Source organism: Rhodnius prolixus, unplaced genomic scaffold, assembly GCF_049639745.1.
Source record: "Rhodnius prolixus isolate KJV_2025 unplaced genomic scaffold, Rpr scaffold_2, whole genome shotgun sequence".
NCBI classification, from domain to species: domain Eukaryota; kingdom Metazoa; phylum Arthropoda; class Insecta; order Hemiptera; family Reduviidae; genus Rhodnius; species Rhodnius prolixus.
The window spans coordinates 64,416,299-64,432,185 of record NW_027411592.1 but is presented as its reverse complement, the minus strand read 5'-3'; the positions used below and the strand labels follow the sequence as shown (position 1 = coordinate 64,432,185).

At 31.8% G+C, this 15,887-nt stretch overlaps 4 protein-coding genes and 1 pseudogene across 9 annotated transcripts in view; 2 read left to right on the top strand and 3 right to left on the bottom strand.

The window, feature by feature from the left end:
- The window catches only part of trio (trio Rho guanine nucleotide exchange factor), a 570,361-nt gene extending 567,433 nt beyond the window's left edge, over positions 1 to 2,928 (bottom strand). For all 6 annotated transcript variants that reach the window (XM_074117039.1, XM_074117041.1, XM_074117040.1 and 3 more), the window contains exon 1: positions 2,701 to 2,928. The gene's annotated coding sequence lies outside the window, so the exon portion shown is untranslated. The remainder of the gene's footprint in view (positions 1 to 2,700) is intronic.
- Positions 2,929 to 3,255: 327 nt separating this feature from the next.
- LOC141448598 (U6 snRNA-associated Sm-like protein LSm5) lies at positions 3,256 to 5,386 on the top strand. Its single transcript, XM_074117066.1, has 3 exons — positions 3,256 to 3,437; positions 3,574 to 3,770; positions 5,068 to 5,386. The coding sequence occupies exons 1-3, from the start codon at positions 3,392 to 3,394 to the stop codon at positions 5,101 to 5,103; spliced, it is 279 nt and encodes a 92-aa protein (XP_073973167.1). The 5' UTR covers positions 3,256 to 3,391; the 3' UTR covers positions 5,104 to 5,386.
- A 410-nt stretch (positions 5,387 to 5,796) lies between these two features.
- LOC141448597 (high mobility group protein B1-like) lies at positions 5,797 to 8,520 on the bottom strand. The gene is made up of 4 exons (XM_074117065.1): positions 8,364 to 8,520; positions 7,907 to 8,193; positions 6,379 to 6,513; positions 5,797 to 6,016 (listed from the first exon to the last, which is right to left on the bottom strand). The coding sequence occupies exons 2-4, from the start codon at positions 8,182 to 8,184 to the stop codon at positions 5,917 to 5,919; spliced, it is 513 nt and encodes a 170-aa protein (XP_073973166.1). The 5' UTR covers positions 8,185 to 8,193; positions 8,364 to 8,520; the 3' UTR covers positions 5,797 to 5,916.
- Positions 8,521 to 9,965: 1,445 nt separating this feature from the next.
- Positions 9,966 to 11,833, top strand: LOC141448593 (histone acetyltransferase KAT8 pseudogene; annotated as a pseudogene).
- Positions 11,834 to 12,092: 259 nt separating this feature from the next.
- On the bottom strand, positions 12,093 to 15,743 carry LOC141448596 (transmembrane protein 70 homolog, mitochondrial). The gene is made up of 4 exons (XM_074117064.1): positions 15,460 to 15,743; positions 14,743 to 14,992; positions 13,300 to 13,430; positions 12,093 to 12,429 (listed from the first exon to the last, which is right to left on the bottom strand). The coding sequence occupies exons 1-4, from the start codon at positions 15,553 to 15,555 to the stop codon at positions 12,235 to 12,237; spliced, it is 672 nt and encodes a 223-aa protein (XP_073973165.1). The 5' UTR covers positions 15,556 to 15,743; the 3' UTR covers positions 12,093 to 12,234.
- Between the last annotated feature and the right edge of the window lie 144 nt (positions 15,744 to 15,887).

Below are 15,887 nucleotides of genomic sequence, written 5' to 3'. Positions count from 1 at the left end.
ATCAGCTACAGTCCGCCCAATTCACAGATCCCGTTCGCCAATGGAAAGTCAGGAGTAAATACAAAGCAGAATTGATAAAAAAAAAATGGTAATGTTAAATAAATATACTAATCAAGTACTCTTCTTAAAGCTTTATCATGCAAAATAAACATAAATCTAAGAGTTGAAACAGGAAGAACTCCAGTACTCCAGCCGCTTCAGATGTCAGCCATGTCAGCTTCTTCGAGCTTACCCACCAAATCAATGGCGTGAATCTACGAACCCCAGAGGGAAGACATGGGGCCGAGGTGGTAGCGTGGAGCAGGCGATGCTGTCCGACTAGGGCAGGAACAAACGAACGCACATGAAGAGTTAAGTTCGTTTAAATCAATTACACCAGCTCGTGTAAACCTCTTACCTCTTACAAGGTGTAACAAACAATCTCCTCTCTTCACTAAGTAATTAATAAATTAAAAATCTATGAGAACGTTTAAACTTCAGGTTAACCAAAGTTCCTCATCAAACTAACAAATCGTTTACTAAGTTGGGCTGCAACAAAATTGGGTTCACTTTAAATTAAACTGAAAGTTAAGGAGGGAAGTCGTGACGTCACAGAACCTCTCCGTTCAAGATACTTGTGAGTAGCTCAGTATTTAATTAATTCAACAATACAAAGCAATTTATTTGTTAGTAGGATTCTTACAAATACCAATGAGAAATACTCATTTATGCAAAAGAACAGACCATAATTTCTTCTAAAAAACAAAAAACTTTCTTAGCTACCCAGCTGGTCCGAAAATAACAATATTTGTTATTATAGGATTATATAGTTATAAAAACGTCTTCCTTAGAATCGAAGTTCTTTTTAGAGAATAAAGATTTAAAACAAAACGATTGGTCTAAATGCTAATGACCATGTAAACATTTTAATTAAAAGATCTGAAAGAGTATCGTGGTTTTTCTTATGATTTTGTATCGGTTTGCGATTTTCAATCTATCCAGCAAATCAAAAGTAAACGCTTAAGTTGATGTTCCGAAGACCAAAGGTAGATGGATGAGAATTTCCCAAGTAAGTATCTGGAAATGCTACTACAAGATGATTCACGACAAACTTGGTAATCACAGTAATCAATCCAATCAAGGCAAGAAGTGTGCGATTAAAGGTAGAAAAAGTTCATGACTTCAGTCTGAACAATCAACCCCTAAAACTCGTGAAGACCTAAAATCTTTAGGGCAACCGTCCATCCCCAGTAGGCTAAGGACCTTCTAACAATCTTTAGATATTAAATTTTATGTTAGCAGTTCCAATCAGAATCAATTTCTTACTATTCAAGTTGTAGAACCGATACAATACACCAATAAGGTACATTAAAGAAGGCTTTATTTTACCACTTAAAAAACCGACAAAAACGAAGTATCCAAGGAAAATGAGAAGAACGTGAGTACACCAATTAGTACAATTGGAAACAAACACAAATCGTTGAAATTGTTTATAGTTACATTCTGATCATCCACATTAACAGATCAACCTGAGTGAAACACAGAACACAGATATACACATCAATTTATAAAATCCACTTTTCCATAATAACGTGGTCGAATATTACCGGTAAAAAACTGCAAATCTGCACATCGATATCTCTTACAACAATCAGGATTTTAAGTTACTGTTAAAATTGAAATGAGATTTATTAATAAGTGTTTCACTATTTTTTATCAGCCTAATCTGAGAGGCACATGATTGTTTCAGCAGACACTTTTTCCCAGCGTAGTGTGCTTATTGGGAAGTTCACTGTCGTAAAACGTAAAGTTTGGTTCGATCGATATCTACCACATGGCAAAAGGGGACTCGACTGAATCTAAAAGGTAAAAATACTTGTCCTTTTCTAATTCACTTTGTAGCTTTTTATTGTATTTTCTTTATTCACCTTATTTATCTTTCATGTTTGTTTCGTGTTTAGAAATTTGTAATTGAGGCTTATAAATAGTACCTTTTTTGTATCACAGTACTTTTAGGTAAATGACAACAAAACTATAGTTCAATCAAGAAGATTCTATTCAAAATTTGACAAGAAATGATTAGAGTATACAGTACTTTAATATAAGAATAGAATCTTAAAAAAAAAAATTAGAATCTTTACGAATTTCAAAAAATAGCATTATCACCCAAAAAATAAAAATAAATCCGTTTGTTTTTAAACGCCACAATATGAACTGTTAAATTCTCGTATTATTTTTTTTTTTTGTATTTTGTTTGAAGTTCAAATCGTTGCACCTACGCACGTGCTGTTATAAACACACCTGACTTACGAAAATACAAAGAAAACCGGTTCTCTCTTAAAAGAAAGAACACCGAACCGTCGACCACACAACTCTCAACATTAAGAAGGAACTTTTATGTTAAGTTTAAACAATAAAAAATTAGGTGTGACTTAAGAATTTAATTAGATACTAAAAAGAACAGTAATATCGCTCGTTGAATGGTCTGATTAAGAAAAACTATTTGATTCAATCTTTAATACGAGTTTTATCTTGATTACGAGTATTGTTTATTTTATTTACTATTTCTAAACTGGATTTAAGAGAAGACTGTCACAGTATTTTTACATAATTTTTTTTTATAAAAAACCCAAAAGCCTTGATAAAATTGCTAATCTCACAATTTATAATTAATAAAACATGAATTAATAAATACCAAACATTAAAAAAGTTTGTACTTACCATTAGTGTAGAAAAGAAGTTTCTAGCCAAATCCTATTGTTTGCACATGCACAAAAAAAAATTATCACCACAAAACTGTATTCACTGGTCAGATTTATTTTTGTTAACAATTAATAATTAAAATAAAGCACTAAATAACATTTAAAAAAAATAAAAACATAAAAACCGAAACTGAATTCTAACACTGACTAACCCATCTACCATTGTTCACTTGTCTAAGCTTACTGTGCTCACTAGACGCTAAATATTAACGCAAGCGCTTTTCAATCAACTTACTAATGGTTCTAATTTTGAATATTAAATAATTTTTTAAACTAATTTCATAAATGAAATTACGATTTGTTATTTAAAATAAAAATTTGGATGAAAATTAAGAAAAGGATATAGTTTTAAAACATAATAACATTAACCACCTAAAAAATATTGAGTTACATTAGGCTCTCCCTTATTTAAATAATACAAACAAATTTTTAAAAAATCAGAAGACAAATGATATAATTAACTCATGAAAATTAAACAAAAAATCTATTACTACAAAAATAAATTTTAACGTTAAAGTAAAAATTGGAAGGTTCCATGAAGAAGGTTAAAAAACTCGAGTTAAGGTTACGCTTGTTTACATGTGAAGATTTGTGGTTAGTTCAGGATAAAATAAAAAAAGAAGTTTTAATAAAAATTAAAAACAAACTAAATGGCGGCTTCTGTTGCGACAAATCCATCGACAATTTTGCCACTTGGTAAGTAAAAAAAAATAAGTTTTTTAAAGATTTGTTTTGTATCCGCCATAATACTAGATAATTTGTGTTTTGTTGTAAACCATTTACTTACAAAGTTAAATCCTAAAAGCTGTTTTTATTTTTATTTTTTTTTCAGAATTGGTAGACAAATGTATCGGTTCTAGAATACATATAATCATGAAAAATGATAAAGAAATTGTAGGAACATTGCTTGGATTTGATGATTTTGTAAATATGTTACTGGAAGATGTAACGGAATATGAATCAACTCCAGAAGGAAAAAGAATTACAAAATTGGATTCAATTTTGTTAAATGGAAATAATATTACAATGGTGAGTTTTTTTTTTGGATGTAAAAAATATTATGAAACCATTCTTGTTCTTAATGAAAACTATATTTCCTCCGATTGACAAAAATGAATTTAGTGAAGAAATACTACCACCAAAGTTTTTGAACGCTCTTAAGTAGACTAGTAGAATTTAAAATTATCTTTTTAAAGAATTCATTTATATAGAGTAAAATCTCAAAAGAACTATTTAGCATGTTAAATTTAAACTACCCTATTAATTTGTAACTTTCAAACTGGAATATCTTTTTGAGAAATCTCTCTCATGATTTGATCATGCACTGTTTGGCTTCCTTAGGCCAAATCTGCTGTATTATCAATCAGTCTTAGTCTGGACCTCATTTTGGGTGAAAATACTGAACCTTACTGAAAATATTCCATCGTCTATTTTAAAAAAAAAAGAAAAAAGGCTTTGACTTAGATAGTTTTATAAATAGTTCTAAAACAGCTACTTGCTAGTTCTTCACTGGATTACATTATTGCACAGTGAAAGTACTGTTTCCCAGACTCTGCAGTTAAAAGAGGCTTACTGTGTCTACCTTTTGGAGGTGTTAAAGGAATAAGCTCCCCATTTTTTTTTGTACATATTCCAGAGTTATCCAGTCATTATTCCCTATTATTGCTTCTAGGCTCTAAATGCAAGAAGCTTCATACGGCAAACCAATGATAGCAACGGAATCTGATAGGAAATAAGATCATTGCTTCTATCACGTTCATTTATATTGTGAATAACCTAATTCACGAGCAATCAATCATTTTTCTAAATTTTTTGTTTTTCCTAATTGCAAAATTTTTGTATTTCTTTTGATAAAAATCCTTAGAGAATCATTTTTCAAATGTGTAATGGTTATCCAACTGAAGAATGCTGAACGAAATCATCTTTCAAACAGCACTATTTCAAAATTTTTAGATAGTCCAGAAACATGAGTTATTTTCTCCTGTACTTTTCATTCAGCATGAATGAAGTGTGTTAGCCATAACATGAACTAGTAATATTTGTATCTTGCATGATATTGATTCTTGCTAGAAAGCAATATTTGTACAAGTGATACCTCTGAACTGTAAACACAATAATTGTCATCATGTTTCATGTTCATTATTATTGATAATGTTCCGAGGAACACAAATTTTAAGATCCTCTTTTGTGACCTGCAATAGATCTTAGTTCACAGCAGACTTGGCTTTGTTGCTACAATATTTATTTACATAATTATTTGAATGGATTTCTTGATTAGCTTTTATAATTTTTTGTGTCCGTTAAATTGTATTATTTTTTGTTCCAGTTGGTACCTGGAGGTGAAATGCCTGGAGATACATAAATCAAAATAAAATTAATAAATAATAAAGCCAAACAATTTTGTAAATATTTATTATGGATATTTATTTTACGACTGTACCATTTTTTCATAAATTACTGTAACGTAAATAAAAGTAATTCATTTTTTTTTTACTTTTTAAACTAAACAACATGAATTTATCTTTGCGTTATTTTCAACTTTTTAAGACTCCAGGTGTTTTTTTTTTTAATTTTATTTAATTTGCTTTTCTGTTGTGTGCAAAGATGAAATAATAAATTCTTCTTCTTATTTTTAAGCTTTAAAATCTAGCTTTTTTGTATTTTTCAACCTTCGCTTCTTTTAACGTTGTGAAAAATTGGTTTTAGTGTATACGATTTTACTATTATTATGTGGTACTGGGTTCGATTCCCGGTCTTAGGCCTTGGATTTTATTTAATGGTTAATATAAGAAATTTACAGTAAAGTATGTTTGCTAGTCGCCTCCGTCCATGACACCTAATTGGTAGTTGGACGTTAAGCCCTGCCTGAAAAAATAGGCGATTACTTTACTTTTCTTACTTACTTACTTTACTATTATCAATGGAAATCGAACTCAGAGCTATACCAGCCCATTGCTTGTCGCTCTTTACATAACACCTGCATTGATGATTCCTGTTCTACCTGAAAAACCTACACAGGCCTACTTGATCTTGTAAGAAAAATAATAATAATAACTTCTTTATGTTTTGAAAATTGTTTTATTGTTATTTTTTATTTTTTTTGAAAAAGACAATTTTTGAAGACAAAAATAAGACATCTTGGTGGGGAAAAAAAGTATTATTTTGCGGATCATTGCTAATCACTTTCATCATCGCTTTCGTTTCTTTCCTTCTTAAGATCTTTGCATGCCCTTAGGTTATATCGTTCCATTTCCTTTTTTACAATTTTTTTGAATCTTCAGAAAATGAAATAGATAACAAACTATAAGATGGTTTTGTTTTAACGAAAAAAAAAAAAATTAAACTAAGATTAATTGACGAAACAGTCCAGAGAACAACCAACAACTCTTCTTTTAGGGATTCAAATAAGTTTTACTTCCTGTCCATAAAAGCTTTGATAAGTTTAATGTAAAAATGCATGTTTCTTACTTCGCCCTCCCAATTCAAAGTCACCTTGCCAAAGATAATTGGTTAAAATGTGTCGGGAACGGAGCTTCCGAGGCACTACTCACTACTCATTAGCTCACTGGCTTGGGGAGAGGTCGTTTTAGATTCCCTAGGGAGCACCAGTTGTTGAATTAGTTGTTAATAAACTTACTTGAGTTTTTTATCTTCAGAAGTACATCTCCATTTTTTTGCTAGTTCGCGTGTAATTTGTGGCAACGTCCAGTCAGGATGTTTTGCTTTCAATTTTGGTCTTTCATATTTGCAGAAATGTAGATATGCTGAACGGCTTAAAAAAAAGTAATATAACTTTTTTCAGAAATTTCTTTAAAATTGGTAATAATTTGTTTTAAAGAACATTTTTTTTTTTTTTAAATTTAAAATCTTTATTAAAAAATACAAATAATTAAATATGAGTGATGATGTAAAATGGGGCTGATGAGCAGGATACCTAGCAGTACCTACCCATGCTAACAAGATGTCGTCGATGATGATCATCTTCAAACCTCAAGAAAATCTTGGGCCACTGGCGATTTAGATGACATTCTGGATTGTCCCGAATTTCAGTAGAGGCGAGAGAATGAATTGGACCAAATAAAATGAAACGTTTGATGTTTTGTCTTAGTTATTTATGGAACTTATGGAATATTGACGATGTAGTTGAAGATTAAGGTTTGTCAAAGAGAATGGATATTAACTATCATTCAAAAGTATTTTTGATTGAAATATTTGTACAGACCATATGTTCCTAAGTTTGGCTGACTCCCACAACATTTAAAAGAACAATTAATTTAAATCATTAATTATTATCATCAATGGATGTGAAATGAAAAGATGGTTATAAGGAATTAATTTTGTATATAATAATGTAATGAAAATATCTCCTCAAAAAAACAGTTTTTAAGAAGCTAACTACAAAGGTTATATAAACGACAAAAGTTGGGTCAAATGAGGGTATAATACCTAAATGTCCCGTTTAGAATTAAAGAAAGTATTAAAAATTTGATACAGTCTTAGATTAGATTCCGTGAGATTTGATTATAACGCCTACTTGAGCCTCGTGGGTCAATTCCTGTTTGGCTAAAATTTATTACATTGAAAAACCCTGGATAAAGCTGTGGACATACTTTTGTCTTCTCTAAAAATCTGAGTTCGCGGACACACAGAATCGTTACACTGAAAATCTACAGGAAATCTGAATCCTGCTGTTTCCTTAAAAAGCTTGCTATACTCTCTCCAATCCATGGGATCTATAAAGTTTTTAATAAGAGAGGAATGAAACAATAATTAGAGATTGGAGTTTCATAGCGAAACTGCTAAGCTCTTGGTAAGAGATTGCAGAAGAAAGACAGGAATTATCCACATGAAGGAAATATAATCTCCTGATGTGGCGCATTTGATAAAATGGTGGTAGAAGTGATTGAGCTCTACCTCGTTGACATTATAAGTGTAATTCCCTTGTTAATGATGTAAGTTTTTCATGCCTATTTCAACCATTTTATAGGTACAGAAAAATATTACTAGAGGCGCCCCTAAACAACACTCAGTGTCTTTGGATACTGATAGGATAGTCAGATATTCCTTAAATTCCTTTATTATTCCTTAAAAATGCAGTGAGGCGGAAATTCATCCCCGTTTTTTGAAAATTTACTTCTAAAAATAGTCTAATATAATAAACTTACATTGGTTTTTTCTGTGTATTAAATTTTGCAATAGGCAGTGATATGAATCTTTTCTTTGCTTTTGCATAACGTTGTTTATCAGCAGCCGCTTTCATCTTGTACTGATATTTTTGCGATTCGGACATATTTTTCCATTTATTCGCACAATATTTTACAAAATCAGCGAAACTTAAATTTGTTGTTTCTTTAGTTTTTCTCATTTCTTTTAAGAATATACAATAAGCATTCATTGGCCTTTTTGGTTTGCATCCTTTCCTGTTCTGCCTCCTTCCAGGCATTTTGATGTTCTTCATTAAATATTTGGGGGAAGACAAAAAAAAAAAAAAAATATATATATATATATATAATAATAATTGGGAAATGAGATGCAAAAATTAAATTTTAATAACTTTGTCGATAAAATAGCTATTTGTGAAAAGTCATCAAAACTTTATGAAAGAAAAAAAAAGTAACTTACTTGATTTATATTTATTTCGATTTATTGACCAGAAAACAATTTCACTATAAAATAATTTACATTTCTATTGATTATGTAGGAATATTTAATTTTTATTATAACATTTTTTTTGCCTAGATTCTAATGAGCCACTGGTAATTTGATATTTATTTTTTTCTAAATTTAATTGTCATATTAACAATAAATTCTTCTACAATATTAATATAAATTTATTTTATTTGCAATTGGGTTTTGTTTAAATTTGAAAAAGGAAAACTAAACCCACTCTTCAAGTGGTAATTTTACAAATTGTTTTTTCAGAATTCTCGGCCACAAAAAATAAACATAAATTACAAACAAAAAGTACCTGTAGAACACAAGTTCAACTTTTAGTCAAAAAATTTGTAAGCTTTAAAAAAAAATTCATCCTTTTAATAAATCCTTTTAGTCCGGCTGTAATTCTAGCGCTTAATAACAGAAATAATTGCCATCTTGTAAAAGTAGGAAACAATCCTGGTTTTTTCCAATGTTATTTTACATTTAGTCTAGCCAGCCAAAGCGACTTTAGGTGTACTATTTAACCCTGTTCGTTAGTTCTCAACTAGAATAGATACTGAAATAGTAGCATTCTGATCCAAAAATAGGAGAACATTCCAAGTGTTTTCCAATGTTTTTCACTTCTATTTTAGCCAAATTGAGTGACTTTAGATGTACCCTTTCGCCCTGGTTGTAGTACTAGCTCTCATTGGAGAAATAGTCTGATTGGTCTCATTGATTGGCAGGCATTTCATTGATTCTGAATGTCTTGTCACTTGTCTCCAAATATGATGGACCTTACATATGTCAGTATTATTTTACTTCTCAAGTTTCTTTGTTTAAGAAGCGGTCATTCATTTAACTTACACTTAAAAAAAGGAAGCTTGGATAAAATCTTTGAAAATGATTTATTTATTTATAACTAAAAAAAATAGCAACAGCCTTATAAGCTTTTTGTTAGATATAGAAATGACTCCAACCGATCTGAAGGGTACCTACAGGTTCTTGTTGTGCAAGAAAAGAAAATTTTAATCGTTCTCTACAATTTCTCTCTTCTGTACAAAACTTTTTTCGCCAGCAAAATATGTATATTTTTTTTGCATTAACTACTATTAAAACTGGCCCTTTCACAATACTATAGACAGCGCGTTTGGTGCTAACTTATTGTATTAAAACTTTCAGGTAGAACAGTTGTATAAGGGTTGATCGTCAAAAACTTGACTACGAAAAAGCTTAACGTTGAAAAACACCCATCTTAACCATTTTTGTCACTGTTAATAAAAAAGTTAAATTCGTAAGTTGGTTATTAATCGCTATCAAAAACAGCTTTTAAGCTTTGAGACTTCCATCTTTGAAAAGTAGCCTATTGTTAAAAATATGTTATAAATTATTATTTTTGCTCGATAGAAGAGATTAGTCACCTTAATAGTCTTAAATATGAATTAAAATAATTGCCTATCTTTTTTTTTTTAGATTTCGATTAGGAGTAATACTTTTAAAATAGAAATAAAATTGATCATATTTGTTGATAAAATTTATAATTTGCTTGCTGTAAAAGCAATTATAAAGAATTTTAAGCTGTGGTAATAAAATATTGGCAGTTAGAGCCAGTTACCTTCCGTATGGTTAACAATGTTAGTGATTGTTTTGAATTTTAAGTAAACGTGACAATTTAAGTTACGTCGCACTGATTATACCGTGTATTTTGGTGACAAATATAATAAAATTCTGCTAACAAATAATTATGGCCCACAAAGATATTAGTTTGAAACGTAAACCAGAGAAAGAAGATATAATGTCTCAGTGTTCTTCAGTTTTAATTGGAGGCCATTATTTAGTGAAGCGTAAGAACAATGAACTAGCAAGTGCGGAAATAATTCAAGAAAGATACAATGATTCAAAGAAAACACTTGAATATTATGTACATTATGTTTGCTTGAATAGAAGGCTGGATGAATGGGTGTCCAGTAATAGAATAATCAAACCAGAATCAGAATCATCTAGTGATGAATCGCACAATTCTGCTGAACACGATAGACTTGTCACTAGAAATCAACGCAGAATCAAGGAAGATATCGAAAATGAAGAAGGACAAGATTCTGATTCAACTGTGGATGATGTGGAAAAAGAACACGAAGAATTGACTAAAGTGAAATACATTGAAAGTATCCAGTTAGGTATGTATGAAATTGATACATGGTATCATAGTCCTTATCCAGAAGAATATGGAAAACAGACGAAATTGTTTATTTGTGAATATTGTTTAAAATATATGAAATTAGAAAAAACCTATAGGTTTCATTTGGGAGAATGTACTAGAAGACATCCCCCAGGTAAGGAGATCTACCGTAAAGGCACATTATCTATTTATGAAACAGATCCAGCCGATCATAGAATTTATTGCCAGAATCTATGTCTATTAGCTAAATTGTTCATTGATCACAAGACTGTATTTTATGATGTTGATCCATTTTTATTCTATATTCTCTGCGAAGTAGATAAACATGGTTCTCACGTTGTTGGATATTTTTCTAAAGAAAAGGTTTCACCGGATGGTCATAATGTTGCCTGTATATTAACTTTGCCACCATTTCAGATGAAAGGTTATGGAAAACTTTTGATTGCTTTCAGTTACGAGTTGAGTAAATTGGAAGGCGCTGTTGGTACTCCAGAGAAACCCTTGTCTGATTTAGGTTTGCTCAGTTATCGTTCATATTGGTCATGGGTACTGTTGGATATATTGCGTGAATTACACGGAGCTGTCACAATAAGACAATTAAGCCAACTAACTAGCATTGCCAAAGCGGATATTGTTTCAACTTTGGATTCAATGAATCTGATCAAATATTGGCTAGGGCAGGAAGTGATCTGCGTAACGCCGAGTATAGTACATGAACGTATACTGTCTGCACAATATAAACGGCCAAGGCTTACCGTCGATAAATCAGAAATATTGTGGCATCCAAGGCCTAGAGTTATGTGCCGGCGACCATATCAGAATGGTCATATAGCACAGAGTTTGGTGGAAGGTGAAGAGGATGACGACGATGATGATGATGAAGACGATGAAGAAGAAAGTCGAGGGCGTACAGCTGCTGGAAGTGCAGCAACAGCAACGACCACGGCCTCTGTTAGCGCATCGGCCGAAGAAGAGGATACACAGACTTCTTGTACCGATGAAGCCGCAGAACAAGAACTTAGAGACCAGTCTAGTATGTAAATTATTGCTATCTACTTCTTTCAAAAATTTGGATCCCTTTTTGCAGAAAAATATAAAATCCGCTCACTTCGCTTTGTACATTTTAATGTCTTCCGAGTGTGAGAATACTTTAAAATTTAGTTACCCAACCAAAATATATGCATCTCTCTCTTTTTTTTAAAAAAATTACAAACTTAAGAACGTATCCTTGTACCTATTAACTTTTAAATAAAGAATAATTAAGAATTGCCCTTAATTTCTTTTTAATATCATTTATTTTTACTGTAAATCTATTTAAATTTCATATTCTCTCAAGTAGAGGTGACAGAGATGTCAACTGTTTCGGCTTAAGTCTTATTTATGTTACCACTTGAGTGTATAATCGTAAGTTTTCCAATTATATTTAATAAAAAACACTCTATCGTAATAAGTCTTATCAATGACTTCAGCGGAATAAATGAAATCTTTACATTTCCCTAACAATCAGTAAGAAAAACAAACTATAGGAAAGGAAAAATGTTTAAACAACTTTTTATGTCTTCCACATATAATATTTTTCAGTAAGTAACAATATATTTACAACCTTTCTATACTCCTTTTTTTAAAGATAAGACTAGACAAACCTTAAACTAGAATAACAGAAAAAAACAAACAATATCATTCTTTCTTAGGCAGGTCTGAATCATCTTTAAGTTTAAAATCAATTGGACGATCAAAACCCATGATCCTTTTATAATGGTATACATCGTTGAAAAATCTGGCATCAAGGAATAGCGGTACTCCTCGCACTTTCACAGACGTAAACGGCCCTGGCACGTCTGGAAGTTCACCATCTCCAGGTTTCAACTGCAACTGTAAGTTATAGAAAACGAAAAAAAAAAGGGTTAATTTTTAGTATTTGATAAAAAAAAAAACTCTTAAAACAAATGGTTACTATTGTCATACGCTTTCATTTGTAAGCCATTTTGTTTTTTTTGGTAGACTTTCTTTTTAAGCCCGAACAAACTGGTAATCAATCATGGAGTCAATTCTAGTACGTCGTGGAGAGTCTGTTGCGAGTCTGAGAAATTTGTTCTGGGTTATCTGAATTTTCTTGATGTTGCTACTACAAGTCAGGCTCCAGGCGGAGCAGAGGCGTAGAGCAACATCGGCCTAAGGGAAAGAGGGCCTTAATTTTTGATTAACGAAGACAATAATAAATAGTTTTAAAGATAGTTTCAGGCAGGAGTTAATGGGTTTGACAGGAACAGGTGTCTGGATCGATCAAGGTGGTATGTACAGGGCAATGGTATCTTTCAAAAAAAAAAAAAAATTATTTTCTCCCTTATTTGGGCATAGAATAAAGGGCATTCGTACTGCATTTCAATGTGATCTAGAAGGTAGGTAGTTTAAATCCAAACAGTTGCATCAGCTTTTCAGTCCTAACGATTTGTGTGATTTTTAGCGAAGTTAGGATTGCCAGGATTGAATATCATCAGCAGATAGTGTTCTGGGCAAGACTTATTTAAATTTTATTGAAGGCTACATTAGCCATATAATAAGAACTAAATTATTAAATTCATCTCAAAATGTTTTTACTAAATTTTCAATGAAGTTCCTTAAAATCAAGTACAAATTATGAAATATATCTCTCAATCTCTCTTTCTGAGAAAATGGACGAAAAAAAAAATGAAATAATCATTAGAAGACAAAAGAAAATTATCATTTTTTTTGGTAACTAACTTCTTTTCTTCTGAGAAACAGAGTGTAAGTAGTCGCAGTATACAAATCATCTTTAGCATTGTACAAGACTGAAGTTACATATTTCTTGGTAACATAATGCAATAGCAACGGCGTCACAAAGGTGAAGAATCCTGGAAGAGAAAGAAATTTTAGGTTTTTAATTATTTTTTCTCTCTCAAAATTTCAAGAAATTTATGGAAATTTTAAGAACGCATGGTCGCACAAAGACGGTGTAGCTTGATTTTTGGAGATACAAGAAGTAATTTTTCAATTTTTTTTTTTTTTTTGAGGTCTCTTTTCTTTCTTACATAATCTATGATTTCCCAAAGATAAATAGAATCATTCTGACAAATATTTTACTATTAAAAGTACAGTTTAGGTGGGTCTCAGCAGCCATCTAAACAATCCAATTGGAACAGATTCTTGTTTTATTTTGTACTCTTACCATAATTGTGATATATTGCTGTAGGTTATCCATCATAATTGATATGTGAAAGCTTTGCAAAAAGTACACTTTTTGTTATATATATATATATATATATATATATATATATAAAATCGACCCAAATGCGTGGTATGCATGTATTTACATGCTCATTGTATGCATACATATAACAATGTACAACCTCCATTAACCGGGATCATGTTGAGTCATCATAGGAACACCTCAGATCGGCGCCGAAACAAAAGTTAATTTTCGGTGGCGACAGGTAAATTTTTTGTCTTCCGATGTAACACATAATTGTAGGCGTGGCAGCAACTCTTTTATACCTGATTTTCTTGAAGGGTCATTATGTATAAAATAAAATAAAAATATGTATATAAAAAATAAAAAAAAAAAAAGAATTGCCGTCTAAGATAGGAGTTGATCTCTGGGACGAAACGGCTTTTTAATTTACATATTTTCACAAAGGCATCTTACTGATGAGCAGGGGCGGCTTAACCTATAGTGCAGGGTGTGCAATGCACACGGGCGCCGCCGTCTCAGGGGGCGCCGCGGCGCTCCCTGAGACAGCTAAGAGCATCGTCTTGGACCATCATGGTACAACAATGATATGACAGAAGCGGCCAGCCAGCGCGGTGGCGGCAGTTATCAAACGCGATAACTTAGTTAATAGTTATAGCCGCGGGGGGGGGGGGGGGGTCAGGCCTAGGGGGCGCCAGGGTTTCATTGCACACGGGCGCTACACGAGCTAGAGCCGCCCCTGCTGATGAGTCTGCCTATGCACCCGTATTATACATACATACTTATATACATATGTACATGCATACGTACAAATGTCTATGTAATACTGTGTATTCGGTTTAACCGGGATTTCAGTTTTCCGGGTTGGGTATAGCCGGGGTCAGCCCGGTTAATCGAGGTTGTACTGTATTCTAAATTTTAAATTATTTTTTTTACAACTAAGTAAATTCTAACTCTATTTCTTACTCAATACTTACCAACAAACGAACAGACAAGAATTATTGTAGAAGTTGAAGAGCCAAGCTCTAAAGCTCTTTCCATGATCACTGGTTGTGCAAAAATTCCACTCATGCTCGTCATCAGTGTAAAAAGTTTCACTCGACGTATCTGTCGAGTCAAAGGACCTATATAGACTATGGTTTCTTTGTGCTCAGACTGTTCGCTGATTGGTTCAGTAGAAAATAGTCGACTATTCTTGTGAAGTAGCCTTGACGACAAGGCGGCAGGCTGTAAAATTTTATTAAACATTTAAAATTTGTATAATGTTTAGCACGAATTATTTTTAATATGTCTAATATATGTAAGAACCACATTTACAGATTCCATCAACCTCACACAGTAAACATAGTTGATGGATGCACTACTAGCCATGATAGCCCAAATTTTATCAGGCTATCACGCACACACTTGGTAAGATTCCTCTATCTTATGTAAAAACACTGGAGTATACTTCAAGCATTACTGAGACCTGTATCATCCTTGTAGCGTAGACTCAAGAAATAGCCCTGCATTGCTCACTTGCATATTCCTAGCATTTTAATGGTGTGCCACCAATATTTAAGGAAATATTAAATTTGACAACTTCAGGCCACTTAGAGCACGTCTCTAGATTTTAAAATCCAGAAAGTTTTGGAAAGCTTTACTTAACTACATATCAACATTAAAACTATAAATAAATAAAAAAAATTACTTACACAATATTGAATTTGTTTAAACAATCCATTGGTGACAGTTGGTAAAAGTAACTGTCTTCCAAAGTCTATAAATTTTATTGTTAATCTAAAAGTCATTTCAAGACTTTGTTTATTTCATTTTAAATTATATACTATTCACATTAAAAGAAAAATAAAAAGTGATTAAAAGTGAAAACTATGAATTTCTAGAAATTTATTTCATTACAAAAAAAAGTAACCGTTTTATAACCTTCTTTTCCTAATAACCTTCCCACCCAGCACAATGTGCCAGTGAATCGACTGTAACTCAGTCTACGGTGTCTGCGGTAAGCTCGAATCGTCTTGGCTTTTTGATGAGTTATTTGATTTGATTTGAATTATGTAGGTATTATCGTTTTCTAAGTAAATGAATAGTTTATGAGACTTTTTTTTTTTAATTTGGTCCCAAT

Bases quoted from the DNA above. Each gene is read 5' to 3' on its own strand.
- LOC141448597 (XM_074117065.1), bottom strand. From the start codon at position 8,184: ATGCCTGGAAGGAGGCAGAACAGGAAAGGATGCAAACCAAAAAGGCCA. The intron at 6,514-7,906 runs GTAAGTTTATTA...CTTTTTTTTAAG, and splicing joins AATACACAGAAAAAACCAAT to CCGTTCAGCATATCTACATT. The intron at 6,017-6,378 runs GTAAGTTTATTA...CATTTTCTGAAG, and splicing joins TCTGAAGATAAAAAACTCAA to ATTCAAAAAAATTGTAAAAA.
- LOC141448598 (XM_074117066.1), top strand. From the start codon at position 3,392: ATGGCGGCTTCTGTTGCGACAAATCCATCGACAATTTTGCCACTTG. The intron at 3,438-3,573 runs GTAAGTAAAAAA...TTTTTTTTTCAG, and splicing joins ATCGACAATTTTGCCACTTG to AATTGGTAGACAAATGTATC. The intron at 3,771-5,067 runs GTGAGTTTTTTT...TTTTTGTTCCAG, and splicing joins ATGGAAATAATATTACAATG to TTGGTACCTGGAGGTGAAAT.
- LOC141448596 (XM_074117064.1), bottom strand. From the start codon at position 15,555: ATGACTTTTAGATTAACAATAAAATTTATAGACTTTGGAAGACAGTTA. The intron at 14,993-15,459 runs GTAAGTAATTTT...AAAATTTTACAG, and splicing joins TTAAACAAATTCAATATTGT to CCTGCCGCCTTGTCGTCAAG. The intron at 12,430-13,299 runs GTTAGTTACCAA...TATAACTTACAG, and splicing joins TGTTTCTCAGAAGAAAAGAA to TTGCAGTTGAAACCTGGAGA.